General features: G+C 42.3%; 3 protein-coding genes across 3 annotated transcripts; 2 read left to right on the forward strand and 1 right to left on the reverse strand.

Annotated features, from left to right (window-relative positions):
- Positions 1-832: 832 nt before the first annotated feature.
- Positions 833-4,876, forward strand: LOC120050118. The gene is made up of 4 exons (XM_038996766.1): positions 833-957; positions 1,715-2,515; positions 2,642-2,674; positions 4,132-4,876. Exons 1-4 carry the CDS (start codon positions 942-944, stop codon positions 4,179-4,181), a joined length of 900 nt encoding a protein of 299 aa, XP_038852694.1. The 5' UTR covers positions 833-941; the 3' UTR covers positions 4,182-4,876.
- On the reverse strand, positions 3,039-9,360 carry LOC120050116 (probable tRNA N6-adenosine threonylcarbamoyltransferase). Its single transcript, XM_038996764.1, has 12 exons — positions 9,159-9,360; positions 8,549-8,668; positions 8,324-8,443; positions 8,048-8,223; positions 7,801-7,896; positions 7,477-7,526; positions 7,304-7,382; positions 7,055-7,120; positions 6,787-6,877; positions 6,549-6,624; positions 6,258-6,356; positions 3,039-5,957 (listed from the first exon to the last, which is right to left on the reverse strand). Exons 2-12 carry the CDS (start codon positions 8,661-8,663, stop codon positions 5,918-5,920), a joined length of 1,008 nt encoding a protein of 335 aa, XP_038852692.1. The 5' UTR covers positions 8,664-8,668; positions 9,159-9,360; the 3' UTR covers positions 3,039-5,917.
- Positions 9,361-9,405: 45 nt separating this feature from the next.
- LOC120050117 (DNA-(apurinic or apyrimidinic site) endonuclease-like) lies at positions 9,406-12,483 on the forward strand. Its single transcript, XM_038996765.1, has 5 exons — positions 9,406-9,520; positions 9,926-10,063; positions 10,213-10,379; positions 10,874-11,066; positions 11,184-12,483. The coding sequence occupies exons 2-5, from the start codon at positions 10,000-10,002 to the stop codon at positions 11,696-11,698; spliced, it is 939 nt and encodes a 312-aa protein (XP_038852693.1). The 5' UTR covers positions 9,406-9,520; positions 9,926-9,999; the 3' UTR covers positions 11,699-12,483.
- Positions 12,484-13,247: the final 764 nt, after the last annotated feature.

Raw genomic sequence — 13,247 nt, forward strand, 5'->3', positions numbered from 1 at the left:
CTCCCAGACTTCATTGAAGGGCAAAGGAAAGCAACAACGTAACCTTCCATACAAGAGAACGGAAGGACTTCAAGAGGAGATCAATTCAAAGGGTGAAATGCTTGAGGGTGGAAGACAAGTCAACTTCCCTGGGTGCCAGGCACAGAAACACAGAAGTCCGGGTGAGTTGGGTGATGTTGCAGGCTTCTGGAGAAAGGAGAAAAGAGTCCACAAGGAGAAAGACAGAGAGGAGAAGGACAGAGTGGGCCAGACATGGCGAGACCAGGGGGGAAATGGCAGGGATCAATGGAATGGACAGACAGAGAGGGGTGGAGTTGGTAGGAGTAGAAGAGCTAGACAGAGAGGAAACCAGTTGCTGCTTTTTTCTAGGCAAAGGCAAAAGCACAGCAACTGGAATGACTCTCATCCATCAGAGAGCAGCTGTGACTGGAGGAGCAGGGAGAAAGAGGCGCCTGAGAAACATGTTGAGAGTAGGATGGATAGGCAGAGAGGTGAGAGGCCTCGGGAGGGGGAAAAGAGCTAAAGGAAAGAAATACTTTGATGTGTGTTAAATAAATATTATTTCAGATATCAGAAATTGGATTATAGAAGTTATTGGTAAATCCAGACACATCATTGAAGGGGGAGTTCAGAGATGCAGCCATGGAATTACAGAGTACGATTAAAGATTACATATGATTCAGACAAAAGGAAATCCATTAATATTATTAATCACTAAGACAAAGTATGTTATTATATCCCTTTCTGCAAAGGGGTTGTGAGCGGGAAAACTATTTGATTAATATCCCTCCTCTATTCGCGCTTCAATATCCGGCAAAGTTGAACGGTGACGGTCATTTCCACCTCCGACAGTTTCCGTGTGGCCACAATCAAGACACCCGCTGTAAACAAACTTTCAGTAACGGTTTAATTCCAGAAGAAGTACATTTAAACAAAAAGATATGCATATCAAAACAGGTGAGTTGTGGGTACCGGTAGCTATTAGCACATTACTTTGTGACTTTCTACTTTGCCAACGTTAGCAAAACGTTCTGAAATGAACACTCCCGGAGCCGGGGTGTTATGAAACTTATCTAACGTAATGTTAGCTAGCCAGGAAATTGTTTATTGTTCCAATGCATACTTGGAAGACGAACGGTAGATTGTATGGCCTTATTATAGTACCTCCTGCTTAGTTATAAGTTACTGTTTTAAATAAATTACGTTTCAGGTTAGCTGACGTTGGCTACTGTTAACGGTACAAACACGTTGCTTTTCTGTTTCTTAGCAGACTAGCTAGCTAGTTAGCAAGTGGTTGGTTGGCAAGGCAGTTCGATAAGGTTATAACGTTAGTTACATAGCTATTTGCTCATATGACATACAACTTGCATAAAATGGTTAACTAGCTAGTTACAAGTAATTTAAGTGTCATTCTAAAATTTGCCACTGGATTTTTTTTCTGGATTCAGCTTAATCGGTAGCTAGCTAGGCCAACCGTGGCGTGCATTCTAGCTCTGCGTAGCTATGTGGCTAGCTAACGTTAGTTAGCCAGTTAACCCCAAGCCCCAACAAAACCTAACACAAGTTAAGATGGGTACTTTGATAGTTAGCTAGTTCATAATTTCACCAATAAACCTTAACATAAATGCGTATTTTAAACTGTTCCCATTTTTTAATATTTTTTAAATTATTAGGGGATTTTAACGATCTTCCTTTGCCTTGTATATAACTTTAGGTACGTGGGAGGCCAACACAGTGTGCGAGTCTGACACTCTGTGTGATCCTGCTGGCCTTGTGTCCTCCACCAACCCAGAGGCGCACATTGGCAACCGCCGCCTATCACCTGGGTCTGGCAACTGTGGTGGAGGTGGTGGAGGCTGCCCAACTGGGGTTGACCAGCAGCCCTGCCAAGCTTCACCTCAGGCCCTCGAGGGCAACCTGAACGGACCCGCCCATGTACATGCCTTCACCTACCGTAGAGACAGAGATCGCAGAGGCCAGCACAAAGGCCGTGGCCCTCGCAGAGAGGGGCCCAGGGGGGCAGGGCGTGTAGCAGATAGGCCCCCGAAGCAGAGCCAGAAGGAGAGGTGGGTGGAGGACAGCCTGTCTCTACTAAAGCACCCACCTGCTTTTCCAGTGCAGGACAGCCCTGCCAAGCTGCAGCCAACCATCAGCTATGCCTCGAAGGTGAAGTCAGGGGCTGTGGGTGGAGTGCTGGAGGAGGAGGGCCGCCCAGCCATCGGTGTCCTGCTGCAGAACCAGTGGGGACTTAGTTTCATCAGTGAGGTCCTCCAAGCCACAGAGGGGTCAGTTCCCTGCCCTGCCCCCGTAGCACCACCTCAGCTCACATTTGGAGGTGAAACCGCCAACCCAACACAAGAGAGGCATCACACAGTCCAGGCCAGTGGTGAAATCCCAGTTCCTGTCACTACCTCAATCTCCATTGACCAGTACAGAGAGGAGGAAGCAAAGATCAATGGGAAGCTGCTTCTCACCTGTCGCCATCTAAAGGAGGCTCTGCGCTATCACACAATAGGTAAGGGCTGATGTGGTTGAGACCTCAATAATACATGAATTTATTATAAATGTTATTTTTCTGTTGCATCTCATAAAATTGTGGTTGACGTTATATGCATCCTAACTATACCTTGTTCATTTTTAGAATGGAATGTCACCTGCAACAAACAGAAAGAAGGTGAGATGTTCATCAGGAAGGTTCATTATTAGAATTTGGACAGATTCTCCATGCTGGGCACTAGAATCTCTGAAGCAGGGCTCATAATTTAAAGGATGTTTTCAGACTTCTAAAGTAGTCTAATTGCAAGAGAAAATCACATCCCACAACATCAGTGGTGTAAATTCAGTTTAGCTATATGCCTCCACCCCAAATTAATAGAAAATATGGTCACACAATAAAACCAGGAAATTTAAACGGTGCTCATCTTTCCATTCATTTGGAATTGCGGTGTATAGCTGGATTTACACAACGACTGTAGTGGGACATGGTTTCATCTTGACATTACTTTCGGGGTTGGGGAAAAAAAACAGACAAACGTTACTTCAAATTAAATTGTCTCTTTAATGGTTTGATTTGTTAAATGTTGATATTTTATTGTCCCACCATAATACGTAAAAACACCCAATAATACAAGATGGTTTAAACACAGATGGAACGATGAGACTGATATATAAATGTGAAGGATCCGCTTGGACTACTGACTCATTTGTTCCAATTTGAAACAACGGGCTGTGGTCTCTTGGTTTAGTTATAAAAATGTTTGGTTTAAACGCGTAGAAGAATAAGTGCAATGCGTGCAGTGAAGAACAATCTCCTGTGGTTTCTCTGTCTTGAGGGCACAGTCATTGAATTTCAGGTTGTCTCTCAATTCCATGGTATTTCTTTATGTTATCACTATCAACTGATTCCCCGTTGCTCTTCGGGGGGGGGGGGGGGTTCATATTTTTTAAATCAATTGCTATCTCCATTTTTCTTAGTTTATTTTTGAAGGAAGTTGTCTGAGCATCACTGGATGAATTTGGATGTTTCTCTGTCAAGACCTTCAGTGGAGGCTTGATATGATTTTAAGGAATCCCACCAGTGGAGTGTCGTCCGCATATTTAAAGAATCCATGGGCTGGGCCAGAGGCTTAGCATTTGTTGCTGTATTGTGTACACAGTATCAGTGATTGTACGCAACCTTACAGGGCTCCCTTGTTAACCTTTCTAGATGAAGAGATGGCAGGGTTAAATCTCACCTGACTACGGTTTACAGGGAATCTGATAATCCACTGAAGTTCACCAGCTTCTCAATAAGTAGATGGTGTTGAAAGCGCTACTGAAATCAAGAACACAATTTTCACTAGGCTATTTGCATGCTCTAAGTGTTTGTGGTTATTCAACATGACCAGTAGGCAAATTGCTTTGGTTCTAGGAGAGATCCTACAAGTGACATCGTTTAAACTTGCTGCATCTCGTCTGCAAAAACATTTGTATCATGCACCCTAATGGTTCTAAAGAAGGAAGGATACAACTTGAGATGTATTTATTTATTTTTTAATCTAGTGGGTTTCCCTTTTCAGAAGTTCTTGCTGCAGCCCCAAAGGGCTAGATTGTATGAGAGGTTTGACAATGCTGTCTTATTTTCTGTTTCAGATCCCAATAAGGTAGTTTGGTATAAGAACTCCCTGGACCAGCCAGCCTAGTGACGCATGGACCTGTCTGCCACAACACCCCCCCCCCCCCCACACACACACACACACACACACATGCACTCAGGTCGATGTCTTTACACAAAGCCACACTGAGACACTTTGGACTAACTCCTTGATGAGATCCACAACTAGGGACTTTTCTAACGCCTTCAAAGGCCTGCCTTAATGAATTGGACCTGGAGTTCCTATCAGCTCAAAATGATTCGTTTTAATGTCGTGTTGAGCTGGTCTTTTTAACAATCTTAAGAGCTGTCATTTTATTGTGAGGAACTGCAGTTTTATCAGACATTTTCTGTTTTGTCCTCTGTTGTGAGGGATCCGTCAAGCACTTTCTAATCTGTTGTGACCAATCCTTGGTACGCCTACCCTACCAGGTGTTTATTTTTTTCACAAATTTGAAAATGTTATACCTGCTTAATTTCACCGTATTTTACACGGGACAGATGTGTGATCATGTCTCCAGTTTACAGGGGTGCAGACAGCACAATAAGAACGCACCCTTCCCCTGTCTGATCCTAATGCTGTTTTTTTTGTACCCTGATTGGGTGAATGTTACTCATGAATCCATATGATTACTCATGATCACACTAGCTCAGTTTTTATGATTTGAAATTTTAAATATATATAAAGAAAATACACTGGAGGATAAGTGAACAGTATTGCATAATAAAATTGAATGAACTTGACATGCCCCATGGTCTTACTGGTAATGCTCATACTTCATTGTTTATCATTTTCACATACGATACATAAAACCCACAGCAGTATTCGCTTTGTTAATAAGGACAAGTTTAAAATGTATTTACCTTTTTTTTTTTTTTTTTTTAAAGTAAACTGAGGGCTTGACTATCCTTGTCGCCGAAGTTCAGCACGATTGAAATGTAAAGGTTATTTCCAGTTTAGCCGACATGCAGTGTTCACTGTGAATGCAGTGCTCCCAACCTCTGCTGGTGCGATGCATTGATTAGGGACCAGAAGATCACAGGTTCTAATCGTGCTGATCCCCATCCTCGAAAAAGGTACATTTCAGCTTTCAGTGTAAAGCAAATTTTATTTAACGTTAAGCCAATATTGCCACCTGTCAATGATTTTAGAAGGGATGATTTAAATGGTTTGATAATCCAGATCTGTTTAGTTGTAAAGAAATCTAGCTACATTCCAACGCATCACTGACTATCTCCGGAGGTGGTCAGGAAGATCTGATTACAATCACTTCTTTTAAATGTATACATTTGTCAAAAAATATGGGCGCAATCAGAATGTTGACAAGATCAGGACACGTTAACACCAAGTATAAACGTGGCTATATTGTGGACTAGGGGCTGGATTAAATCCATATCGCGGAAGATCTGCATTATATATATTCACATTTAAAGGCATAGTTCCTGCGTTCGCGGAGACTTCATTCACAGTAAACGTGCATATGTTGGCTGAATCAGAAATTACTTATTTTAATGCGGATCTTCTGCGATACGGATTGAATCCAGTGCTAGAGAAAGACAAAAAAATATCAAAAGATAAAGGTGTTTTCTCCAAATGCGGGAACATTGCCTTTACATTTCAATCGCGCTACAGCGCAGGCTAACAACTGTTGTGTTGAGAGGTTCAGAACAATAGAAGTGAGGCATAGAATATTTCTACATTCTTTCCCTCCATCATGACACAACGCATACAATCCAGGTAAAGGGAAGGTGGGTGCAAGTTAGAGCCTGTTGGGTAGTGAGCTGTCAATCTCTCCAGGTCACCTCCACTTCATCTGTTCTGTACCTGCCAACAACAATGTTTCTCTTGTCACTGGATGACAGCACAATATGGTAAACCTGTTGTCAAAAATATCCAGTTAACATCTCAATACACTTTCGTAAAATAGACAAGAACTTCCTGTAACATTTTAGCTAAAAAGTTTATGTAAAGGGAATCACTGTACAATAGAATGAAAGGAAATCATTGTACTGTACAAAATAAATATGATAAATTACTGTATAATAGAATATAAGGAAAGGTATTCACTGTACAATAGAATATAATGAAAGGGAATAATTTGAGTTGCAGGTATAGTGGAATTACCTTTGAGTGATCCATGAGTCTGACAGCTCAGTCGTCTGACCGGACCGGAACATCTCCCAGCCAGCCTGTGCAATCATTGCTCCGTTATCGATACAAAAGCTGTGACACAACGAAACAGAATATCACATTTTAATAACAGAAGGATGTACAAAGTTAAAGTACATTATGAAATTAGCATCAACATAAGCCATTTTACTTGTATTACTTCATAAATAATAAGGGTAAGCATTGAATGTCTTAGTTACACTTGTCAGATCCCTTGTATTGAAAACATAGTATGTAGAACCTTACCTCTCATCTGTAGCGAAGAGCTTTGCACCTCTCTCCTTGCACATGACTCCCATCATCTCCTGCAGACGCAGATTACCTACAGAGCAAAACCCTCATCAGCATTCCTGAAGGGTTGTGTTTGAGTTGTGCCCGTCTATAATGAGTGGTCAGCCAGATTTACATGATATTACATCTTATGTGTTTTAATGAATTACATTGGAAAGCCCACAACCCCCACAATGAAGTACAGTTGACTTACAGCCAACGCCTCCAACGATGAGCACTTCCTGGGAGCTGCAGTGAGCCATGGCCCTCTCTGTGATCTCCACCAGCATGGAAAACAGGGTCTCCTACAGGACACACAAGTAGTGAACGGATCATTACACAGTGGTGTGCTCTGCCACCTCTCAGACAGTGAATGATGCCACCATGTAGCCGCCATCATTTTGAAGGAGAAGGGTGTTGCCGTGCCGATGCAGGAAACAGGCTGACAATGCACTGGGGCAGTTTATTGCTTTTGTTCTGACCTGTAGGGAGAAGCACAGGTCTTCTGCTGTATACTGATTACATTTCAACATCTTCCCAGCTGCTTCCTGAAAGAAAAGGGACAAATATGATCACATCAAACATGCACCCCTTATTATAACCACAGTCCATTTAACTATCACAAAAACCCTGTCTCTCCCCAACAATGCTATGCAACCCAATGCAATGTAACCCAATGCAATGCAACTCAATGCAGAACTTTATTCCCACTTAAAGGCTCTGCATCTTACCTCGATATAGGATAAAATCCCAGAGAATGACACGTCCATCCCCTTCACTGTGTATGGAAGCTCCACATACTGTGTACCCCTGACAAAACAAACAGGAAATCAATGGTGTAAATATATACATATGAAAATATCAACTGGCCGACAGCAATTCCAAAGAAAACACATGTACTCACTTCTTGGCCATCTGCTCAATGTTGTATCCAGGGCTGGGATCATTGGAAATCTGAGCACAAACCATTTTGATTCATGAGAATGGTAAAACAATTTATACAAGGTATAGTCCGAGTCCACAATAAATCTTAAAGAGAAAAAAATTATGTTGCTATCTCGCTTTAAAAACAAGATGCATGAAAAGAGGAGCAAATTGAAAATGATATTCAGCAACTCTTGTAAGACGATGGAAGTGGACTACATGTTTCAGCATGTAGCCTTTATAGGAGCATTACTTAATCAGGTTTGTTTCAGTTTAGTCCCCCGAAGAGCCATGCAGAACTCACCTTTATCACCCTGGCAAACCTGTCCAGGCAGTTGCCCACTGCAATGTCGATGGTCTCACCAAATATCCTGTAGCGCCGCTCAGAGTATGCAATCACCTTCATGAGGAAACATTGCATTAGAGCACAACTAAACCCAAAAACCTCAGTTGAGACAGGTATGAGTGCTAACTAAGGGGAAACCCTAAGAACTCTCAAGTTGTGCGGGGCATCCCAAGTCTGTCTCAGTAAGTATGTATGGGTGACTGACCTGTGTGTTACCCCCACTGACATATAGCACAGTGGGGTTATTGGCTTGCGTGATGAGGCGGCCCATCTCAATGTGGCCAATACAGTGGTTGACACCCAGGAGAGGCTTCCCCCACAGCTGGGCCACTGTGCGCGCCACCAGAGCCACCGTCACCAAGGGGGCACCCATCCCTGGTCCTGGGGTAAATAATATTGTGTTGGTGAAAACTGAATGGTACTACAGGTCAGAAAAGGCCATTTCAGCTTTATAGGAATCAGTGACATAGGAGTTCCTGACCCTTTGTGTATGCCACGCAATCAACGTCAGCAGGCTTCAGCCCTGCCTCCTCCAGCGCCTCCTTCAGAACTGTTAGGATGACACTGCGGTGATGTCTGGCTGTCTCACTAGGCAGGAACCCTGGGATGGAGAGTTAGTCTGTTACTGCAACTACACACATGAGCATTAGTACAAACGCAATCGTTCAGTTGTCATTTGAGTCTACTTTGAATTCAACCAACTTGCCTTGACCAGGGGGTGTAATGTAGGTGCGTCTGGGGTTTGAGAGTACTTCCCCATCCCTCACAATGCCCACACCAATCTTGTTGGCACTGCCCTCAAATCCAATCACTACAGTCATGACAGCTAGAGAGGTTGAGGGAGATGGAGAATTATATTGTTATGAATAAAATAAAAACTTGTGCACATTGAAAGAATGTCGTAAATGTCATAGCTAGTGGTCTTGTGTGCATCTGAAAAAAATATGTTCAGAGTGCGATGACATAGCTACAAATACCAGAAACAGTTGCATACATCAGTTCATACAAGAATAAACAGTGCAATGTCAACGACTAAAAAGTACAAGTGTTATTTTATTCATTCTTCAAAAGCAATACGAAAAGTAGAACATAAGCACTAGAATATAGATATCAAAACAGTGTCATGTTTGGTTAAAACTATTAGGAGCATCATTAGTTAGCTAACACTCGGGTTGCACACCAGGTGGCGATCTAGATCTACCATCAATTATTCATTTCACATGCCAAAAACGAAGGCACATTAAGAGCCAATTTCACGTGTTTTAAATGAAAAACATTATCATTTCAGTAGAGAATGCAAAAAGTGTAATACCAACCTTTCAGTTGCTGAGTATTTCGGGTTTCAGACAGTACTCTAGGCAGTGAGGACCCATAACAAGAGGTCGTTTGATGATTTCCTTACATAATTGTATCTTTCAAGGTATTGTATTAACCAAAACAAATTGGAAGCTAATTATAGACATGTAATGTTTGACGTAAACAAATACATAACATGCATAAAGAGCTGATACCTGGTGCGTTCACGGATTCAGAGGAAAATCACATCAGGCATAATATAGGGCAGCCTAACAGCAAATGCGTGTCTGTGTGACAATGTTCCTCAAAACCCACTGCTTTGTTTTGGAGGAGTGACTGCGCGAGTGTGACACGGTTGAATCCTTTGTTGTGAAAAAGCAAAGTAAGAATACTTTGGGTTCTCTCTAGTTCAATTCTTAATTTGCAAAGAAGTAGCAGTAGCAGCATTAGTTGCATTCATTTTCTGCCAGATTGCTCGTGCACATTTCCCCCATTTATTCAGACTCGATCTTCATTCGACATGGATTGAGCCATAGGCCGCACATAAAGTTATGTATATGTCCTAGCTAACTAGCTTATTATCAAAGATTCGCCTGTTTTTGCAGTAGTTACAGAATTGTTAAATGGATATGTAATGCAGTAATGTAAACATCATTATCACATATCTGGCGTACAAACTAGTAGCTATTGTGGCAGTAGCTGATGAGCTAAGCATCGCTATAGTATTTGCTAAATTGGCTGCTATAAATAAAGCTAATGACTAGATCATATGTTTTTCTTTTCCCAGCGGCGGCGCGTGTGTACTTGTGTGTGCGTGTTGTGTGTCTTCGGGGCGTGTGTGGGATAAGAACGAGTGCAAGTATGTCGAAAAGATCGAAGAAAAATGAGCAGGAGGCTGGAGATGGTGACCATGACAACGGCACAGGTGAGACATCTAGTCAATTGATGTTAACTGTTTTTTGCGATATGTATCTTACACTTACAGTATGTCTGAAGCAGAACAGAATACAAATGGAAAGAACATACTGTTACATCAGTCTCATTACCCCTCCTGTTTTCTCTGTTACCTTACAGCTTCCGCTGCCAAGAAAGGAAAGAAGGTCAAGGAACCAGAGGCCCCCATTCTGTACAGTGACCCTCCTGATAAGATGAACAGCAAAGATGGTCGTGCTGCTAACATGAAGATCACCTCCTGGAATGTGGATGGGCTCAGAGCTTGGGTCAAGAAGAAGGGCCTTGATGTGAGTTTGGGAACCACAGAGTCCAAAGCTGCATTACGACTTGGCATTGAGCTATAAATCAAATTGTATTAGTCACATGCGCCGAATACCACAAGTGTAGACCTTACAGTGAAATGCTTACTGACAAGTCCCTTACCAACAATGCAGTTTTAAAAATATGAATAAGAATAATAAATAAAAATAACAAGTAGTTAAAGAGCAGCAGTAAAATAACAATAGCGAGACTATATACAGAGGTACTGGTACAGAGTCAATGTGCAGAGGCACCGGGTTAGTTGAGCTATAGTGCATAGAATTGTTAACTACACATGTGAAATAAGTCCACACACTACAGTTATACAATGCATGAGATTTAAACATTGAGACGTATGAACGTCTGTTTAATACTATTGTCTGGTTCATTAATCTGCACAGTGGCTGCACCTTTTAAACACTGATACATGGCAGTGCAATGTGAAGGAGCTGACTGGTTATTTTCCCTCTCTCTTGCCCAGTGGGTGCGTGACGAGGCCCCGGATGTGCTGTGCCTACAGGAGACGAAGTGCGCTGAGAAGTCCCTTCCTGATGAAATAACCTCCATGCCCGAGTTCCCCCACAAGTACTGGGCTGGCTCCGATGAGAAGGAGGGCTATAGCGGGGTAGCTATGCTGTGCAAGACTGAGCCCCTCAAAGTTACCTATGGCATTGGTGAGTGAATGGCTGATCCTGGTTACTCTAGTTGGCTGTGAATGTCTTAACTTTACTCATTCAGACTGTTCTCTCCAGGTGTCCTAGTTAACCTGCCTATCCCCAATCTGTCTGCAGGTAAAGAGGAGCATGATAAGGAGGGCCGTGTTATCACTGCTGAGTTCCCCACCTTCTTCCTGGTCACCGCCTACGTGCCCAACTCTGGCCGAGGCCTGGTGCGCCTGGACTATCGCAAGACCTGGGATGTGGAGTTCAAGGCCTACCTGAGCGACCTGGACAAGCGCAAGCCCCTGGTGCTGTGTGGGGATCTGAACGTGGCCCATGAGGAGATCGACCTGAAGAACTCCAAAGGCAACAAAAAAAACGCAGGCTTCACAGCAGAGGAGCGTGAGGGCTTCAATCAGCTGCTGGCTGCAGGCTTCACCGACAGCTTCCGCGAGCTGTACCCCGAGCAGGCCAACGCGTACACCTTCTGGACCTACATGATGAACTCTCGGTCTAAGAACGTAGGCTGGCGTCTGGACTACTTTGTGTTGTCCTCTGCTCTACTGCCAGGCCTTTGTGATAGCAAGATCCGCAACCAAGCTATGGGCAGTGACCACTGCCCCATCACTCTACACATGGTTGTGTAGATCAGTCTGGCCAAAGTGCTGGATCAATTGTTTCCCAGTTCAATAGTTTTGGCAGTGTGGCCATGCATTGTTTTCTCATGTTAAATGTGACCTAGGTGGCGGACCTCAGATGAAGTCATGGCATTCCTAACTACTGAAACTAATCTGTATGCCGGTGTGCACACTCAACATGAGTGAAACATCAGAACCTACTGAAACTGGGATTCTCAAAGAAGTTTACTTTCACCTCAAATCTTAAATTGTATAAACTAGTCACAATTGTCCTGTCACCCATTTGAAGTGACTATTCAACACTGTCCTTTACTTTCCCACCCACACAATGCACTCCTAAGTGACATCTGGTAACAAACTGCATAATCCCTGCAAGTCCTCTGAGGCACTGTGTTCTTTAAACATGTGAAACTGATGTTGGTGCTAAATAACTGCTTGTCTGTCATTGAAACATTGCTCCTTTGAAGGGAATGTGAGTCCTATTTTGTTAATTAATATTATATATAATGGTAATGAAGTCATTACCATTGAGTGAATATTGATCAATTAAATCATGGTACAGATTTAGCATGCAAACATTCAGACCCAGATTGATGGCCAGTATTAAGATTGTCAAATACTTCAACCTCTGCAAAGCTGATATGAGACAGTGGTATCTCACCCCTTACTGCCAATGTCCGGAGCAAAGTTTCTTAGACATGCCTGTTTTGTAAAAAAAAAAATCCCAAACCATAGCTTGAGTTTATAGATGGTAAATGTACCCATGCATCTAATAAAGTTTAGTTTTAAGTATGCTTGAGTTTCCTTTTTTTATTAGGTTTTAAGTTGAGGTTTTCATTAAAAGACAGTAACAATTTGTATTGTTCATTGAAGTCTCTTCATTAAACTCATTTGAGCTACAACTCTGAAAATACAATGTACTATACATATGAAATGCATTTTAGCAGAAGGACATGAGGCACAATTCTTTTAGTACTTCTACATTGTTATAATCAACCAAAAACAAAATTTTGTCCGGGATTAATTGCAGCCAGGGCTCTACAGATTAAATCCAGGCCAAAGTTGTGTCACATGAGTGATTCAGCTCACAGAATGTGCCTTGATGAGTAACAACGACACAGAAGAGCTGTATGTGCCTTGAAGAGTAACAACGACACAGAAGAGCTGTATGTGCCTTGAAGAGTAACAACGACACAGAAGAGCTGTATGTGCCTTGAAGAGTAACAACGACACAGTATTTCTATCATTATTTCAGCTGAGGAAAGCCGGAAAGAATTCAAATGCATTTCATGAATCCTTAGATTAGGAATTATCACTAATATACTGAACACAAATATAAACGTGTAATCATGTTTCGTGTGCTGAAATAAAAAATCCCAGGTATGTTTCATACTCACAAAAAACTTATTTCTCTCAATTTTCATGCACAAAATTGTTTACGTCCATGTTAGGGAGCATTTCTACCGTGCCAAAATAATACATCCACCTGACAGGTGTGACATATCAAGAAGCTGATTAAACAGCATTATCATTATTTAACTAGGCAAGTCAGTTAAGA

Source organism: Salvelinus namaycush, chromosome 6 (assembly GCF_016432855.1).
Source record: "Salvelinus namaycush isolate Seneca chromosome 6, SaNama_1.0, whole genome shotgun sequence".
NCBI lineage: Eukaryota > Metazoa > Chordata > Actinopteri > Salmoniformes > Salmonidae > Salvelinus > Salvelinus namaycush.